The sequence below is a fragment of the Thermobia domestica genome, chromosome 10, assembly GCF_964235325.1.
Source record: "Thermobia domestica chromosome 10, izTheDome1.hap1.1, whole genome shotgun sequence".
NCBI lineage: Eukaryota > Metazoa > Arthropoda > Insecta > Zygentoma > Lepismatidae > Thermobia > Thermobia domestica.
In genome coordinates, this window is record NC_137463.1 from 252,321,260 (window position 1) to 252,342,557 (window position 21,298).

General features: G+C 34.9%; 1 protein-coding gene across 1 annotated transcript in view; it reads right to left on the minus strand.

Annotated features, from left to right (window-relative positions):
- LOC145662203 (phospholipid-transporting ATPase ABCA3-like) overlaps positions 1-21,298 on the minus strand; it is a 211,910-nt gene that overhangs the window by 52,101 nt on the left and 138,511 nt on the right. Inside the window, exons 16-18 of the mRNA XM_081727537.1 lie at positions 17,285-17,517; positions 7,407-7,554; positions 3,577-3,787 (exon numbers count right to left, since the gene is read on the minus strand). Coding sequence (XP_081583663.1) covers positions 3,577-3,787; positions 7,407-7,554; positions 17,285-17,517 — 592 coding nt within the window. The remainder of the gene's footprint in view (positions 1-3,576; positions 3,788-7,406; positions 7,555-17,284; positions 17,518-21,298) is intronic.

Here is a 21,298-nt window from a genome sequence, read left to right on the forward strand (position 1 = left end):
AATTCCTTGAATCAAAGAAAATGCTCGGCCTATCTACACAGGTCTCCAGAACTCTAGAGAACCTGCGAAAAGGAAACCCTGGCTATTTAACAATACAAGGTAAGAGGTTAAGTTAAGGTAATAAACAAGTCTCTTTCATGAGATTATAAACTGGCCCTTAATATGGACCTTGCCCTAGCCAAGTCTCTCTCTTTGAGACAATAAAATGGCCCCCAAAAATTAGGCCTTGCCCTAATAAAAGGTATCCCTCTAAAAGAGACCAGAAACTTATCTCTTTTTCAAGAGGTAATCACTAACACAGGATTAGGATCAGGGAATCAAAAAGAAAACAATAAACTTTAACTCGAGAAACAAAGTTCTTAATCCAGAGGGGTCTCGAACCCAAATCCATTTGAGTTCGAAATTAGAATTCCTTATTAAGCCTATCCAATAGATAAAAACATATCTCTAAATATAAAAAACCTATTTAATATATATCCCCACGTCCTCGGCATGATTAAAATTAACCTATCAAACAAAAAAGAATTCTCCCCAGAAAACTTCTCTTATGTTAGTTACAAAGAATCCTATTCCCTATCCTTGGTCATTCCGAGAGACCATCCTAACCTGCCAGCCTTAAGCAGCATAGCTAAAAAAAAATGGTTGATCCAACAGACATTAGGAACGTCGGTCGAACTTAACCATGTGGTCCAGAGCGTCAGAGGAACCCTTACCAAGCGAAACAGCTCGGTATATATGCGATCCGGCTAACACGTGGCAGCATCCAAGAACGAAAAGATCTCCAGCTAAAATAAAGAAAGTTCGTTACCAATTTGAAAAATCTGACGCTACCAACCTCCTCCCTTGAAGTTCTAACAGTTAACAAGCACGTATCCGATTCTTAAACTATGGAAGCAAATGTAACAGTGTTTCCATCTAAGAAGTAAATCTTTAAACGCAATCTCTCTAAGGTTAAAAAAAAAATATATGATAAATATGATAAAATTATATACAAATAAGTTATACAAATTATATAAACATTAGAAACTATATAAATATACAAGCACTTAAATAATTATCCAGGCCTGGAATTTAATGAACTTAAAAACTATTAGATTGTATATATATCTATATTTAAACCAGATACTTTTACACAGTTAATTTATTACAAGTAAGTGGATCGAAAATATCCACTTACAATAGGGGAAATTAGAATATAACGTTGAAATTTCTCTAAGTAATATTTAAAAATTGTGCTATTTGTAATGGAAATAGGTAAGAAAATGAGGAATAAGTAAGAGTCATCCTGCCTTCAATCCTTCGGCTTGAAATTCCGTCAAGTGAAATACATATCAAGCTTGCTTGCATCTGTTCTCTTACGGATATATGTATTAGCCAGTGTATTTCGAAAATGTCAATTAAGTTAATATATATACATACGGCGGATCTCATGCCATCAGATAGACATTGTATGCATGGGCGGCGATTAGGGGGGGCAAAGGGAGGCAGTTGCCCCCCCCACTTTTTTTAAGTGACCCATTGGTGTATATAGTTTCATTTGGAATATAAAGTTATTGTATATATTATTGGTTCATAGAAACGAATGATGCCATATATTTGCCGTTGCGTGAGACGTATTGGTTATTTCTCTTCTGATGGTGTTAAGAAAGCTACAGGATGTTTTAATTGCCACGGAAAATTGTCCAAAATTTAACCTATAATTTTTATAAGGAGTGCAACGATTCCTGTGAAATTTAACCTGGAGTGCAATAATTCCAACGTACTTTCATTTCTTCGTACAATGTTAGTTAGCCGCTTTGAAACTAATTGAGATAACACTTCAAAAAATAAGTCTTTCACAAGTTATTATTTAATTGCATAAAAATTGACAGTTCCTAAAATGAATTTTCTTTTTTCCAATAGCAAGGAATATTGATAGAAAAATAGAGTAATAAGGAACAACTTCTACCTTTTCCATTGTTTTACAATGTAATATATTAGTGAAGTGGTGTGTTTAGGGGTGTACTAGTGTACATGCAATTAAATTTAGTGAGTTCAACAAAATTCTAGGTTTTAGAATTATTTTATATAAGTGGAGAGTGGAGTAATTCTAAGTATTGTTGAGTTTAGATGTATCCCAAGATACTGGAAACTCTACCTAATGGCAACGAACATGTTTTGGGAAGCTGCAAAAGTATTTTTTTTTAGATGTCGTAACATTCATTGCTAATAGTGTTTACTGTCTTTCTAAGAGTAATAACATACATTTAATAGCATATGTGGAATTAAAAATATGTTTCCATTAATCCCCGGTTTCAATGTCTCTTTTGAAAAACAAGCCTCACTATTCATTACTATGATTAATATTATCCTTTCTATTTATTTGTTTTGCAAATTTGTTATTAAATAATCTTATCACACAATTTTCCACACAGAATTTTAAGATGTTCATGAGCAGGAAATCAAACCAAATCTTAAACTTCTTACACGTTGCTAGTACCTACTTCCGTTGCTCTTGTCAATTTACTTAATAAAGTATGAAATACGATATACGGTATTTTAACTGAAAAAGATAGTATCCTATTAGTTATGCAATCTTTCGTCAAACAAAGTGTTAGCATTTACCAGGTAAACTAACATTGATATACAAATATTCAGATCATGTCTTGCCCCCCACTTTTAACGTCCAATCGCCGCCACTGATTGTATGTAATATGAGGCATGTAAATTTGCTTACATTGTTTTGTGAATATGCTGACGAGGAACTGCCGCAGGAAAACGTATATTAATTCTGATGCTGCGCTTGATATTTCTAGAAAAACATGTCAAATTTTGTACTGGCTAGATAACATTACTAAAAAAATATATAAGGGAAAATAAAGATGAAATAGAGGAAAATTAAGAGTGCCATTTTATTTGTATCCTGACAGGTTGCACTTGTAAACAGGAGTATCTTGAAGCAATTACCTTTCCAGCCAGGAATATTCGTTGTTAATTAAGTATTCAATGCTTGAGATACCTGTCCTCTTCTGTCAAACATGCAAGATCAGGGCAGAAGAATCTCCCACAGGAGAGAAGACTACAAACTCGACACTGACTGTACCAAATGTTTAGGCTACCGGGTTTAATACATGTAGTTGAAATAGATACAACATCTACAAATGGCACTGTGAAACTTCATTCACCGCACTTTTTGATCATATCTTATAATTGTTGATTTTGTGTAGTGTTGCGGGTTGTAACCTCTATTGTGTATTCTTGTGTAACTTAGCGATATTTTCTTATTTCCTTTCATCGTAATAAGCTGAATTGACTCTACTTCTTTTATATTATAATTATCGAACGCCTGAACACTTAATTTTCTATTTCCTTCACTCTCGTTTCATTGTAATTAGTTAAACTTACTTCATATGTTTGATGTTATGAGTAGCGAATCCCCGAACTCTTTCAGATTTCTATGTTCTTCACTCTCCTCTCACCGTAATGAGGTGAATTGAACTTTTTCCTATTTTATATTACGAGCAGCAAATCCTCGAACTCATTTTATTTCTATTTCCTTTACTCCCTTTTCATCGAAAGAAATTGAATTGACTTTACCTGTTTGATGTAATGATTATCGAATGTCCGAACTCTTTTAAATTTCTGACTTGTCTCCAGAAGTGAATTTGAGTTTTGAGATCAACAAAGTTAGTTGGCTCATCGAAAACCATCACCGTGGGTTTCCCAATTATAGCAATGCCAAGCATCAGTTTCCGTTTGTTTCCGCAACTGTATGTCTCAGCTATTTGATCAGCATACACTTCAAGATCTATAAAAAAATATAATAATGATAATAAAGATAAATAAATAAATACAGTAGTGATACCATTAATGATAAATATGGCAGTTTACGATAGTGAAAATATTTGTTTAACTTGCCAACTTCTCAAAGAAATAAAAGTTTGTGTCTGAGTTGTGAATTTTAAATGTGCAACAGTGTCAAATTCGGATGCTGATTATCAGAAGATTGGACATTACAACTTTGTTCTTCTTTACTTCTCGTAACTAAACTTTCACCTTGATATATTCTAACTTCAACTCTATTGTACAGTGGGCCAAATAAATTCTTGAGGTACAAAATTCGTGAGATAGGAACCTAACTAACGCTTGCTCTACGATTAATTACGCCTGGTAGCAGCTAGCACAGCAGCGTGAAGTTGCTCCAACTCTTGAAAGCACAAATAATAAAGAGTTTTTTTTTTTTTTTTTTTTTTCAGAAGTCTAGCGAAACGCTGGCTCATGAAATGACAAAAACGAGTCTTTGGATACTTGTACTCACAGTAAACAGCACAATACCAGAAAAAAATATATGGACACCAGAGGCGATGATGAGAAGATAAAGGGGACTTAAATAGTCTTATAATTAACTCAAATGAAGGATTATAAACAAGTTAACTCCCTTCAAATGTCTATACATATATGCCTATCAAATAATATACGGATAGATTATGTGGTATATGTAGTGTGTTGTTTTTTTTAAGTAAACACAAAACCTTGCGCTGAGTTTTGAAAGTATTAACAGTAGTCCTACCTACAAATCAATTAAAGTATGAATCGATCATTCGGGGGAAGAGCCCAGCCTCCAATAAAAATTTTGGGGGTCTAACGGGGACTGAGGTCCTTGGTTCCGGCACCACTGATTGATAAGTAATTCTATTTCGAAAGAAGAACTCGTCCGATTTCATTATTCGTTAAATGACTTTTGAAAATGCTAAATATTGGTACGCAGTAATTTATTTGTAAATATTAAAACTGCAAAATTCGATAACACTCAAACGAATTGGAGGACTTATCCGTACTAAGCGTATTTCCACTTAGGTTGCAAATATAACCGAGGGTTCCTGATTTGGATAATACTGTATTTGTAAAAATTTACATATTGAGACACTAGGAGAAAAGGGGAAAATATAGTGTCAATTAACAACAATTTAAAAATGCACGAAATTAACGGTTAATATCAAATATAGAATAATTAACAGAATTAACTCTGTAATTCGTTTTCTCCATTCATTTTTCTTCCTTTATTTTCAGGATTACATCATCACTGAATTTCTCCACTCGAGATTATCTTCGTTTAGCAGCATCAAACTGGAACTCAGCTTTGTAAATGAAAAAAGTTAAAAAGAGCAAAGGGAGAGTGCGAGAATCGAACTCGATCCGGAAAATTAGGAATCGACAACGCTAACCATTTACCTAAAGCGTTACTTACTCAGGCTCTCTTAATAAAAATACTTTTCTGTTCGCTCAAACCAGTAGCTTGTTTATAGTCAATTTTTTTGGCAAAACACAGGAATATGTAATTGAGGCCTCGAAGGACATTATATCATTGTATTCACTAAATTATCTACACTACATTACAGATTTTTAAAAGAACCAAACACAAAACTCCTTTATTTTTAATCGAGTCGAGCGCGTATATTTTCCCTTTAATTGGTAAAACGTGAACGAGTTGTGCTAAAAGTTTCAAATTTGTGTGATTTGAATATTTTCGGTACTAAATCCAAAATTTAGGGTGAAAATGAATTTATTGTTTACAATAAATGAAATATGATACTTTGCCCACAAGCAACAATGCCAATTTGAGGTATCTTTTTGCCGTGTTTGTAAACGCTGTCTACGAGCGCCTGTTTGCAATGACTACCTCTACCAGCCCTCAGCTTGTAACGGTTATGGGCGAACCTCTCTGCGTGCGAGTGCTATTACCAGACTCACAATATCTAAATTAATTACTTCATCCACCCGATAACAGCTATCTTACCTCTGCAAAACTATCAATATGTAATTGACGCAGGTTATCTGCTGCACAAAGTGGTTTGGCCTACCCAAACTATATGTGAAAATATATACTAAACATACAGCAGTTATGTGATCAAGCACTTTGGTCATAGCTCAGTAGTCGTGTTTCATGGTTATGAATGCAGCTCAGCACTAACAAAAAATGTCAAAAGACAGAAATTATCCTTGAAAATAACTTGCCCTGACTTAGTTTTTGAAGAAAGTATGAACTCAAAGATTGAGCAAAGTAAGTTTTTGTCAAATCTGGCATATCCGTAACGAAATTCCCTTCGCTTGAGCGGGAATCGAACTAGGGACCCCATGCACCAGAAGTGAACGTTCTACCACTGAGCCACGGAGGCCTCTTATAAGTAATGAAATGAAAAAAAAATCTTTGTTTTACGTCCTAAGGTTATGCCGGCTAGGCTAAAGGATACGATGATGATTAGAAATGAATGAAACAGTAGAATGAAGAAAGTGGGAGGAAATGGAAGAACCTCGAAGAAACCCACGCACACGGTGATTGTCCACCACAAAGTTTACTTGGCGTGAGCGGGGATCGAGCCAGGGACCGCATGCACCAAAAGTGAACGCTGCACCTCTGAGCCACCGCGGCCTCTTAAGAGAAAGAGTACAGATGTGTAAAGTCAAATTTTCAGGGCACATCCATCATTTCCTGTTAAACAAGTATAGTTTTATTGAGAAAGTGTACAAATATATGTTGAACTAGGATGTTTTGAGGGGGGTCAGGACCTACTGGACCCCCCGTGGGTGCGCAAGTGTGTGCGAGTTAGAAAGAAAGCTGAAATAGGCGTCCAGCAACAAAGGAGCCTCAGCCTGTAATAGCCTTCGCAACATAACGTAAATAATGAAACAAGTAACTATAACTATACCGACTATCGTAAAATACTGCAAAACACAAAATTTGACACAAACCGCTACGGAACGAGGCTCAAGATGTCCGAGACAATTCCCAGAGACTCACAAAATGCGCTGTCGTTCTGGTATAACTATTCTTTACCTTCGCTCACGCCCGAGAAACCGACTACTCTAGAGGCAACTGGTGTTACCTGCTAGCTCGTTCATATGTTGCGGGTGGAGGGTGGAGGTGGAGAGAAAGGAAATGCGCTGATAACTACACGATTCTTTTTGCAGTTGAGTAACTAGAGGAGGTTTATTGCTGCGTTGAAAGATTAAAAATCTCTTAAGAAAGCGAGACAGAGTGCGTGAAAAAAGTTACTGGATGGTTCTAAATTCATGCATTTCGCAGAAACTGTTAACATTGAAAGAAGATACTAAGGTATAAAATTAGCAATATAAATAAGTTTATATTATATTAACTTTATTTTGTAATATTGTAGGGCTACCGCCGGTAACCCACAAAATACGCCACTGTCCATTAGTTATGCCATTGAGAGGTTATGATATATTTGGGAAGTTATTATAGGAGCTTTCAAAATTAGTTATGTAGCTAATGAGTGTGAACAGACATTGGTGGATATTATACCCTAGTATTCTGAGGATAAAAATAGACTCTCTACGTTTATGAAACAGAAAGAATCAAGTCATATTTTGTGCTTCTTTCTACTACAAACACCAATCACTGCACTTACCCAAGTTAATAATACATTCCTCAACCTCTTCGTTCAGCTTCTTTTCTGGAATTCTTTTGAGGCGTCCAAAGAACTGTAACGTTTCTATTGCAGTCAAATAGTTGATGACACGATTTCTTTGAGGACAAAACGAAACGTTTCTCTTATACTGTATAGAATAAATATGAATAAAATTATATTGGTTATTACGGTATTATGTGTAAAATAGATTCTAACAAAATAAAAGTGATGAGTTTTGGTTCACAGGCTGATAATATACAATTCTAAAGTGCTTGTCACTAAAATGATAATAATAATAATAATAATATAAGCTAATATGTAATAATTGAGATTAAGTTTCTAGGTGTTTGCATATCTGACAATCTTTTATGTAATACATATAGAATTACAAAGATTTAAACTGCCTAAACAGTACAAGAAACTGAATACTATTTTTTTAAACACAGTGCAGCTAACTGTTAGGGAAACACTAGTTTTACAGTATTGAAGAATACTTTATAACTATTTAAAATTAAAATTAATTAACAAATTGGAGAAAAATATGTTAATTATTATTTCTTTTAGTTTGCCAACGGTAATTTGTAATATTTATGTGTTGATCAAATCACTGTGTACAAAGCACATTAGGCTGAATACAGAATCAATGAATTAAACAATACTTCCAGGGGATATGTTATAGAAATATAATACTTCAAACAATATATCCTGAAATAAGAATGATGTAATATTGTATATTCCGCATGGTTGAGTTTACAAACACCAGAAATGTGAATCTATTTACAAACATCAACCATGTACGTCTTCCTACGGAATACTATAGCTGCAGACGACAGGAGAAATAGCAACACCAGTGGTCACGTGACGACGGAGGAACGACAGCCCCACCGCCTCACCTGCAGCACCTATGTAACCGAGGGTATCAACAACAAGCATCAGTCTCGACTGGTTAAATCCTATTTCTTGGCTTGCAGTGTAGCCTTGGAAATACTTCACTTAAACCCAAAGCATCTAGCTTGCAGTGGAACTTCCGGCTTCCTTTTTCTAATGGCTTGGAGTTAAGCCTTGTGGAAACCTTTACCTCTGTCTCTCTCTGCTTGCAATGGAGCATTCGGAGATTGCTTATCACAACACCGGCCTAGCTTGCAGTGGAGCTTTGTCGGAAGTCTAACTCATCTCTCCTTGAAGGGCAGCATTGAGTTTGCTACCCCTCCTCACGTAGCTTGCTTAGTGAGAATTCCTCCCCGAGACCGTCAGGTCGAAAGGACACATACTTTGACCGCAACGTTAAAGAATTTGTATCAATTTTTTATTATGTAGAATTTTGTAATAAAATCTGGTAGTGAGAGAAAACGATTCCGAACTCTAATTTACTCTACTTGTGCTCTACCTACACCTACACAGGCAGAACTTTACAATATAAATCGATATAATATACCTCAGTTCAGTGGGGTATTTACGATTTTGTTTCGGGCGGGGCTTTGCTAACTTTCGGGGGGGGGGGCTTTGCCTGGAAATGTGAAAATTCTGCAAGATATTTAATTTACTTTACTTACCAAGTAAGATTTCGGGGGGCTTAAGCCCGGAAGCCACCCCCTAAATACGCCACTGCCTCAGTTTATAGTTGATATCTCATGACTTTATATACAGGGTGGATCATTCACCTTAAAATTCCTTTCTAATTTCCAACTTGTACGTGAACTGATGAAAGACACTGAAATGTGCAAATATTGACATCGAGATATTTTTCAACATACGCTCCAATACCTCCAGATTAAGAATATTGGCAATCCATCACATTAAAAAAGTGATGCTTCGTCGGTTATTCCGTATTTTAAAGATACGTATTAAACGAAGTAGCGCTATGTGCAGCAATAAAGATGTTAAACAGAACAGGTTAAAGACATAGATCTGTGCATATGTTGATCACATTGCAACATTAGCATGAACAGAAGAAGACCTAAGGATGTGACAATTGCTTAGAAGCAATTATCATTATATATGTAATTTATGTGCAATCTACTCGATATTAAAATTTGAGTTAGCCAAAACACAATTTTCTTTTTCTTTAAAAGTAAACATCTTTACTTTGCGATTCAACCAGCTTCGATCGCAGGTAACGGAAGGCCAACTTTTTTGGACAACAGGCCCCGTTTCTTTCTGTCCTCGTCGCTCAGACTGAGCGCTTAACAGTTAAAATTCTCCGAGAAACTGCTAAAGCATCATTTTTACATCGGAGTCATTCAGAAACCCTTTGTCTTTGTAAGCATGGGTCATAAACTCAACCTAAAACGTTACAACGAACTTTCTTTTGAAGAGTACAACGAAAACCGCCACCACAACAAACCAAGTTGCGAATTTCAAATTTTTTGAAAGAAAAAAATTTTTTGTTTATAGGTAGGTACCCTCCCCAACACCGAAAGAAGCTGTGGCAGCTGCAATACATTCGTCGAACATTATACACGGCCTCTATACGCACACACACTTACACGTACATCAACAAACTTTAGTTTTTTAAGTGTGAAAACTTTGTGCTAGTGCATCGCCGTCGTGGTGCTTTGTGAGGAGCCGATCAGTTAAACATTTCCTATTGATTAAAATCATACAAATGCTGTGCACTACATGTTAAACATTTTCGAATTATTTCGAGTTATTTTTTCTTTTAAGAAAAAGTGTTATTATGAAAAGCAGAGATGGTTTGTTGTTAGTGGCGGTGATCGAACTGCCTATAGTTCTAGTTGGTAATCGGTTACTGAATGCCAAAGCTTCCAGTAAAAATAGAAAAGGCTGCATATGTTTTGAATAGACTGCATAGTGAAAAGTGTCAGACAAATCAATAGGAAAAAAGAAGCAAACATGTACACTCATGTCCAAAATTATTGTCGCGTGTCTACAAATATGTTGTAGGAATATAATTTGATAACGAATTCGATCCGTACTTCTTATCATGTTAGTATGTGTATAATCGGGAAAGACATGTATGTGGCAAATTTCATACCAAAAGAGCAGTAAATAAGAACAATAAAACGAAACTAAAATTTTCTTATCCATTTAGCAACATTTTGTTTTACTCTTTCTAATTTTCGTATTTATGATTCTTTTCCTATGAAATTAACCACAAGTATACATTTCCCGATTACACACATAGTATCAGTATTAAAACCCCCTGCAAAATCATTATGAAATTATATTGTTACAAGAAGACAGTTATAGATATGCGACAATCATTTTGGACATGAGTGTACATCCCATGGAAGCCCTAGTATATGCTCTGTGAAGAGGCAAATGAGCGACCAGTCGAGTATCGAGTCCATGAGATGCACACGTCGGGGTCCGAAGCAAGAACTTTAATCATGAAACTGTGACAGAATCATTGTCCAGATGGAAAGGAGCAGGAGAAGTTAAGTGCCAGAGATGCATTTTAACAAGTTTAACGCAAGAAACGAAGTACGTGCCTGATAGAAAAAGCAGTCATAAAAAGAAATGGCGACCAGTTGCGGTGAGAAGGTAGGAAATATAGTTATTTTATTTCATCTAAATATGACTCAAGGCCGGAATATTTTGGCAGATGTCATCCGTTGATTTCAATACTTCATTTCCCAATCGGGTCGAGACTGATGGTATTGTTTGATTCTCCGTTCCCATACAGAATTAACAATTAGAGTGAATTAATTTTTATCCAATAACCACAAATCCCGTTGTAAGTCAGTGATTCATTTTATTTTGTCGATTTATTTTATTTTATTTTATTTTATTGAAGAACTAATACATTTTATTGCATAACATTTTGAGTTCTTAACTTCTCATCATATACTAAGACATTTTATTACATAATTGATGAAGAAAGGTCAGAATAAGAAGCATATTTGTATTCAGTCCTAATATTTAGAATAATATTCATGTCTGTGAAAATGCAAATTTGGGAGTTACATTTTGAATAAAATATAAATTCAACATTATTAGCTGTTCGAAGATAATTTTCTGGATAGGCGATGTTTATTCGTAAACGGAAATAAATTGTAGCTGAGCACCTATAAAAGTTTTTTAAAAGCAAGAGCTTCGGCTATCAGTAAATTAGATAATATACACAAAAGTTAGAATAATTCATCAATAAGTATCTAATCAGATGACACGTTGTGCAGACGGACTCTCATTACTAAAGACAAAAAGTTAATTGATTCAAAGTAATGTCCAATTGATGTCCCAACTAACTTGTATCAATCTTGTATGTTTATTGTATTGCTTGTTTATATGGTAATTAACATTGATATTTCTTTGGTAATTTCTTAGATGAAAATAAATAATTTGAATGTTTATATATGTATGGGTATTTAGTTATATATATATATATATATATATATATATATATATATATATATATATATATATATATATATATATATATATATATATATATATATATATATATATACATGAATATTAAGATCCACAAGTGCACTTCTATCCTATTTTTATCTTTCCTATACTTTCAAGTTTCCATTCACATTTGCCAGCAAGTCATGACTTTAAAGTAATTCAAAATTATCCAATCATCACTTCTTTACAGTCTTTTTCATTTTTCTATTCTATTTTTTTTAATTTTTCCTTAATAATAATATCTGGAGGTGATAAATATACTTGAATTCAAGTAATAACAATCTGTTTGCCACTGTTTAGTTATAATCAGAGAAATTAAGAATCTCGTTTACTGTTAGAAATTATCCAAAAACATATGTGATAGTAATTCAGATCAATTGTATTTTTTGACCTTAAGTGGAAATTAATAATAATAAAAAAGAAAACTGTTAATCAGAAGTATGAAACGATTCAGGAAATCGCATAATGGTATGCTGAGGTAAAATATTAATTGTCTTTTGTCTCAGGTAGAATCCCTCTGTTTCCATAAAAATAAATTCAGGTATTGCCATGAATATTTTCAAAACCAAACAATGGTATTAATTCCTGTTGAGAAGATTTGCTTTTCTTCTGTTATTTAACTTTATTTTTTTTTTGTGTTGACTACTCTAAATTATTATTCATTCCCTAGTTACTACCTTTCATTACATTTTTTCCCTAAATAATTAAAATTTTATTGCTGTTAACAAATTTCTGTGTAACTCTTATTTGAGCAAAGTACATTTAATTTCACCTCTGCTAGATCTGGTGAAAGTACTTTTTTTGTCTCGATATTACCAGTAATTTGGGAGATGCCTGAACTGACCACCACAGTCATAATTAATTTGATCTATTTCGAATTATTTCGATTCGATTTATGTCCATTATCTCTATTATTTCAATAAAACAAAAATCCATTACAGCATTCAGGAATTGAATTTTTATTCAAAAATTCCCTTGCTTCTCCAAGTGGTAATCAGTACAATCTGTCCCATAAAAACTGCATTAGCGAGAAAATTTTCTTTCAGCTTTGCAGCATGTGACCGTTCCGTGGAGGTTGCGTAAAACAGATTTTATTTTGTTTTGTTTAAATTCTAATTAGTTGCGCAACTACTTTTTCCTAGCGCCCTGGTTATACCGTTTTGGGGGGAAAGTAGTACGCCGAGATCTTATATCATCTGACCTGAGCTTCGAGCTCCGCGGCGTTAACTTCAGCTCTCCATGACTTAGCTTACTATCGCACCAGTGCAATTTTCGGAAGGAAACCACCAAAAGCCCAGCCTTGGTAGGCAAATATAAATTTATATATTTGGTCTAGGAATTAATTCGTGCGGGTGGACAAGAGATGGCGCAACGAACGGAGCGTCCCACAGTTCCGTGTATCCACACATGTGTTGCAAACCCCTGTCATCGCCTATCGTTCGTAGTATAGGGCAGTGGATTAAAGCGTCAACAACACCAGTTTGTAGTTAAGTGAACATTTCGCAATTTGTGCCTGATAAAGTGTTTTTGCGGGGTGTCCTGCTGCATTACTTTAACATGCAGGAAAGTGCGACTGAAAGTCATCGTATTTTGGTGGAAGTGTATGGTGACCATGCTCTAGCTGAGCGAACGTGTCAGAAGTGGTTTGCACGGTTTAGAAGTGGTGATTTCGGTTTGGCAGACCAAGAGCGAGCTGGACAGCCAAAATAATTTCAAGACGAAGAATTGACAGCATTGCTCGAGCAGGATTCGTGTCAAACGCAGGAACAACTTGCAGCAGCATTAGGCGTTGATCAAACAACAGTCTCCAAACGCTTGAAAGCCATGGGAATGATTCAAAAGATGTCACATTGGGTTCCACATGAATTGAAAGACAGAGACGTTGAAAGACGAAAAACTATTTGCGAATTGCTGCTTCAACGACAGAGCAGAAAGGGGTTTCTGCATCGAATTATTACGGGTGATGAGAAGTGGATCAATTACGAGAACCCTAAACGAAAAAAGGCCTGGGTGAAACCAGGTGAACCAGGTCCATCACAACCAAAACGAGATATTCACTGCGCAAAGGTTATGCTGTGCATATGGTGGGATATGAAAGGTGTGGTGTACTATGAGCTGCTGCAACCGGGTGAAACTATGAATGGAGAACGTTATCGACGACAATTAATGCGTTTGAAGCAAGCTCTGGCCAGAACACGACCAGAATGGGAGAACAGACATGATAAACTTATTGTTGAACATGATAACGCTCGCCCACATGTCGCAAAACCGGTCAAAACCTATTTAGAAAATGTCGGATGGGAAGTTTTACCCCACCCGCCGTATTCACCAGACGTTGCTCCTTCGGACTACTACTTGTTCGATTGCATGAACAACGATTTGATTGGACAGCGGTTTACTTCTTCAGAAGATATCGAAACATGGGTCTCTGACTGGATCGCTTCCAAGGATGAGGACTTCTTTCGCCACGGAATCCGTACATTGCCTGACAGATGGGCGAAAGTGGTGGCTAGCGATGGACAATATTTTTCTTAAGGTATTTATGTATTTTGTGTTTGTACTACAGCTTCAATGTGTGCGTACCAACCGCACGAATTAATTCCTAGACCAAATATTAATTTATTCAGATCTGACGAACCCGCGTATAATGTATGTCACTATGATAATTATCCCATGCTAATATTCAGGAATCGAGGTCAAATTTACATATCTAATAAATTTGAAAAGACCAAGCCTTTACAAGGAAAACACTCTAAACATTATAGGATGCAAATTAATAATAATAAAACACAATATATTACCAGACGCAAGCCAGAAAAATATAAAGGTCAAAAACTATACTGGATTCTATCAAAATAATCAATACAATGGCTAAGCGGCGACCGCAGCTCCTAGTGTGTCAGGATAAACTACATACTAGGTTAGAAGCAATAGACCGACAGTGAGCAGTGAACTGAATGAACGATAATCGTGTAAAATGAACACAGCTTTACATAGGATCCAAACCACATAAGCTCCCGCCGGGAATCGACGCAGGGTCTCCCACGCCAAGGGCGCGTATACTAACCGCTTAGCTACGAGGGAGTTCCATTGTGAGAATGGTCGTGCCAAGCGTGTGTTATGACTTAAAGATGAAATTGGTAAAAGTAAAATAATAATAATAATAATAATAATAATAATAATAATAATAATAATAATAATAATAATAATAATAATAATAATAATAATAATAATAATCGTCAGCAATTTGACGAAGGGTTGTATCTCAAAATCTCACTTTTTCAGACATAAAGAAACAAATATAATTCCACAGAGGAGGAAAAACTTAAACATACAATAATTGATCAATAATTCCAGATAATTATTATTTGGAATTTGTGACGAGTTATTTCATATTCAACTGCTTTCCTGCCTACGTAATTACGTGTATTATTTATTTCTTTATGTCTGAAAATACGAGATTTTGAGATACGACCCTTCGTCAAATTATTGAAGTATACTCCAAATATTTCTATCCGATAACAGAGCAAATTATGCACATACGTATTGAAATTTCGTAAAGAAATAACAAAAAGAAAATTCATATTGCCACTAAGTAAACCAGCCAAAAGAGCCGTGCGAGTTATAAAAATGGTAGAGAGAGTGAAAATGTATAATTATATGAGTAAAAGGTGCTATGCTTAGTACGGCCAACGAACAAACAAACAAAACAAAAAGTTGAAAATAATCCAAGAGCATTGCAAGAAGGATCTTAGAAAGAACTGTTTGTTGTCTACCTCAAATTATACTTATAAGATAGAACAAAGAATTATCTCATATCTAGAGGAAGAAAAATTGCATATGGAAAGCTGGAATGCCTAAAAAGCAAGTTGCTGTAGCCATGAGCCTGGATATCAATACATTAAGGTACTGAATTGAACGATTCGAAGCAGAAGGGGAGCAGGGATTACAAAGTAAAGCGAAACTGGGAAGACCGCAAGGGACAATGAATGACGAAAATGTTTCAATTATTGAAGTTAACACAGCAAACCCGTTCGCTGCTGCAACAAACCTGAAAACAACTTTAGATCTGGTATGCAGTGAAGGGACACGCGACTGTACTCATAATTTTTCTGTTTTGCAGATGAAACTAACAGATGCACATATACTCGTAGATGCTCGCTTCGAGTTCGCAAGGACGCATATTAACAAGCCACAAGACTTCTGGAACCGTGTAGTCGTTAGTAATGAGGAAGTATTTAGTTTACACGAAGGAAGAAATCTGTTAAAATCCTGTCTATGACATAATGTTTTAGGAAGACACGTGCTCAAAATGGAGGGCTCAGAATTGAAAAATTCGCAAAATATATCCTTTCTATGACTTATGGTTCCCGAGATATGGCTCCTTAAATCTCCCGAAATCGGAACTTTTTTTGCCAATATCTGTGGAACGGTGGCCAGTTGGCCAATGGTGACCGATTACTATTTAAAACGAAAACGTTCACCATCCTCTTAGGTATTGAGCAACACCAATATGATCTCTGTATGACTTACGGTTCCCGAGATATGGCTCCTTAAATCTCCCGAAATCGGAATTTTTTTGGCCAATATCTAGGGAAGGGTAAGAGTGACGAGAGAAATTCCATCACTTTCTTAGATAGAGTTTGATGCTCTATCGAATTTAGGGCTCAAAACCGCAAATAAGAGACAGACACAGACATAGAAAACTTAGTAACGAATTTTCTAAGTTCGTTGAATATGCCTTTTGAATAGTCCTATCCTTTAAGTTCCATCTATTTAATTCAATTGTATTGAACGAGGCATATGCAAAAAGTTACTGTAGATGTATTATATTTTTATTTTCTAAGAATATGTTTTTTAATGTTAAAAATTCTTGGCATATAATAATATTAGGTTTGTGGCTACTTACTTTGATGTACTGTTTGATTCCACGTTAAATATCTTTATACTGAAAAACTTATTTTAGTAGTGCATATGCACACGTGTCTTACCTCCTTTCGTACTGATATGACTTGCGATATAGAGGTCGACTTTTGATTAGGTTTAACTTATCCTTTTATTTCTTTGAACATCAATGGATATGCAAAAGAGTGTCTCTGGCATCACTTCAGTTTTGATCACATGACTCGCAACCAAGGAGACAAGATGATAACATAGCCGCGTGGATAGTTATTTGACACATGGAATACTTTGTACTTGTTTCTTACAATTCTTAACTTCTAATAACGGCTTGAAATACTTTTGTTGCTGTCAGCAACTAAACAACCGTACTGCCTCTAGTGGGCTATGGTGTAAATAACTACAAGATTTAATTACGAAATTAGTTTTAAGAACTACAACGAAGATAATTCTGACGTTTATCGAAACTTTAGCAGACTGGATTTAAAATCAAATAAAGAAAGAATCAATCAACAAACACAATCTAAATTATTACATGTATGCCTTAAAATTTCTCAAAAACATATAAAATACAAAACTATTCGAAGTTTAATTAATGTTCTTACCTTTGACCGTCGTTTAGTCAAATTGTGACCTTTTACATAGATGGTTCCACTGCTGGGAGCAATTTCACCGACTAATGCCCTTAACAGTATGCTTTTCCCACATCCATCAACGCCAAGTAGTCCAAAGCATTCTCCTCTGTTTACAAAGAAGCTAATGCTCTTATTACCAGGTTTTCTTTGTAATATCGAAACATGGTCTACTGAAATTGCTACTGACTTGAATTTTGAAGGATCTAGAAGCAAAACGTCTATGTAAATTCTATTGAATTAAAAGAATTAAAATTATTGTACAGAGTGATGTTTTAAAAATTCACGGATTTCATTTATGTGTAGAATTTCTACCTGAAGTCCGATTTTCATGCAGATTGTGGCAAATGATCAAGGAAGGATGAGAGATTTATGAGTATATGTTTACTGGTTTAAATTCATCCGGAGTAATATTGACCACCCTTCAAGGACAAATATTCGCCAGTGTACCTTATAAATGGAATGTGGTTTTGGATTATTGAAGCAAAATTGCAGAGGCTCTGGCGATAAACGAAGGAGAGATTTCTTGGGCGACCTAAGGAGTTGACAACTGGTATCTGCCACAACACATGCCTGCGGAGTCAGATGCTTCCCTCTCTCACTCAGAAGCGATCCTCTTTCTTCCAATTTATTCACTAGCAACCATATTATGTTCCTGTCTGGGGCAAAATACGACGCAATAATACCCTTTGCGTAGCAATAACATATTCCGTTCTCCAAAACTTTAACGATAAACTCATGTTGCTCCAAAGAGCACTATCCTCACTGTGTCCTGACCATACTCACACAGTAGCACAGAACTGTACAACACAATTTACAATACAATTGTCCAGTTTCCTGTTCCTTATTGACCTTGGCGAGGTTACCATGTAACGAAGAAAATCCAAATTTCCATACCGCACCGAACCTTGTTCCAGTTGTAAGGTACACTGGCGAATTTTTTTTTATGGTTTTCTTGAAGCGTGGCCGATATTACCTCGGATGAATTTAAACCAGTAAACATAGTTCCATAAATCTCCCATTCTTCCTTGATCCTTTGCTACAAACCGCATGAAAATCGGACTTCAATTAGAAATTCTATACCCAGATTAAATCCGTGGGTATAGTTTCATAAATCACCCATCCTTCTTTGATCATTTGCTACAAACCGCTTGAAAATCGGACTTCAGTTAGAAATTCTAAACTCATATTAAATTCAATTTGTGTTTTTAAAAATTACCCTATATAATGAATATATTGTGACTAAGGTGTTGGCCCTCGGGGACTTGAGAAACAAAAAAGTGATTGTTGGAAGCTTAACGTCGCATTGTTATGCTCTTAGTCTAAAAAAGACGAATAAAAGCGAAGAATTGTGAAATTAAATGTTAGTGGTTTTTAAAACAGTCACCACATATACTAAATGAGCACGCGCTAGCCACTGGATCAGCGGTAAGGGCTATTTGAAAGTAATTATTCTTATCATGACTATTTCAGGAACGAAAGATTTAAGTATTATACAGTTCTTGAAGTATATGCGGCTTTTGTAGAAGACCGATACACTTCAAAAGTTGAAAAAAAAAACTGAAAATATTGAAATTGATATCTTGGACAACCAGCTATGACAATTTGTCTATAAGAGTACGAGTCACCAGCGATTGAGCCCAATTACATTTAAATACTATTAATTTATAATACGTTAATGCGTTCAAATTTCTTTCTTCTTTGTTTAGCTTATTCAAACTACTTTTCAGATGTTTATTGTATGCTACATTGTAAACAAATGAACTAAATGTATGCCAATCTAAGCGTGAAGTTAACATTGTTCTATTCTTGGCAGAGTGCATCAGATCCTTTTATTTGAAATGTTTCTTTTTTTAAATAGCTGGATATGTCCATGGTAACTCACGTTACGTAATGACGTATATTTTGAAGAATACTAACCACAATAAACTTAAAAGCTCCGCTTTTTTTTTTTAAAAAAAAAAAAAAGGAAAGCTATTATATTTATACAGATAATTACCAAATATCGTTATTTTATATGATACAGCAAACCTAGGAGAAAAAAAATACTATAGTAACTCACGTTACAAATTTTTTCCCTACATTCAGAACCTGTAATTTTTTAGTACATTTTCTTTTGTCCTGGCATAGCTATGTGCATGAAATTACTATGTAAGATATAGTGACACACATGATTTAATTATGACAAAAATATTAAATTTTTATTTACATTTTATAACTACTTATTTTAGCGGAATATGCACAGAGTCGGGTAACTCACGTTACACTTGTCAATGGTCTTTTATTATTAAGTATAAGCAACATACATTTATAATAAATTGAAATAAGCACTGTTTAATTAAGTTGAACATTGAACTTTACTTTAAGAAAAGGTTTCATCAGTTATATGAAATTTTACTTGGGATACCTACAGAAAAAAGTAAGACCTATGTAATAATAAATAAGGCTTGTATAATATAACCAACATTAAAACTTAGTAGATGAAAGATAACCTACAGAAAAAATAAGAAAATAGTAATTCTCTGAAATAAATTAATGATGCATACAACTATATTTTTATCAAAAGAACAACTTGACTAAAAATTATAACTATATTTATTTCATGAATTTTTGTCCCTATTTCCGTGGACATACCCAGCTGATGTTCTTTATACGACTACTTTGAAATTCTTAGTTTGATATATCATTTTGTTGCCTATTCTTTGTTCTACATAATCATATGTTTTAGATTAGGCCAGAAACAGTGAAGACACTCTAAACTAAATATATACGTGGAAATCCACAATTTATGACTTATGTTTTATAGATTCAAATTCGGACATTTTGCATTCCAAGTAACTTGAAACATCAAACATCAATGATCAATCCTGCTTTTGGGAAGGATGCTACTATTGAACGCACTGTGAGACGCTGGCTTGAGAAATTCTGTTCAGGAGATAAGGCCTTACAAAATAAAACTTTGTGAGAAATCTGAAAGCGTGTTTTTTTTTTTTTTTTCACTATGATCTGGAGCCACTAGTTCAAATCAACCCTTTCATAACCATTCGAGAGCTGGCTACCGAACGGGGAATAGGCAAAGCTATACTTCGTAGAAGCCTTGTAGTTCCTGGGGAGGTGAAAAAGTTTACTAATTGGTTCTTCATCAATTGACAGAAAGACACAAACTGCAACTTTAGGAAATCAGCACATTATTGAGTATTAGACAAAAAAAAATGTGTCTTTCTGGTTCGTTTAATTGCATGTGGCGAAACGTGAATACTCTACGGTAATCGTAGATATTCAGCACAATGGCTGGATGCAAATGAAAAGGCAAAACAAAAACCCAAGGAAGATAATGGTGGCAGTAGAGGGTGAAACCATCTATATTAATTCTCAACAACTTAATTTTGTATACTAAAAATTGTTTGCATCAAAGGCAGCTTTGGTAAACAGAAAAGGTGTTATTGCTCTCCATGATAATGCACGACCATAAGTTTCGTAAGATTCAGAGACTTGAAGTTTGAGTCTCTTCTACCATATGCACAAGACTTGTTCCTCTACACACTACCACCTATTTAAATATTTCGACTTTTTTTTCTGAACAAACGTTTACTTAATCGGGAAATTGTCAGAATTGCCTTTAAAGAATTTATAGATCAAGGTGCTGTTTGAAACTGGTATTAAAAACACTTTGAAGTTAATAGGATAAGTTTATTAATACAAATCGATCATACTTTGATTAAATATGTTAACCCTACAATGCATAATGTTATTTTCTATGAAGAAAAAATAGTTTTGCAAGAGAAAAGAAAAATGAATAACGGAAGTACCGGCACGGTTAAAGTGCCATCTAAGTGGAAACTGTGGGATTAAAACTAGCTTCAAACGTTCTCAATCTTTTTCAAAATGCAAAACCAACTACACACCGTTATGTAGGAAAGCACACATAACATTTACCACTATGACCCATATCTGTCCCACTATACATTGTAGGGTTAAAAAATATGC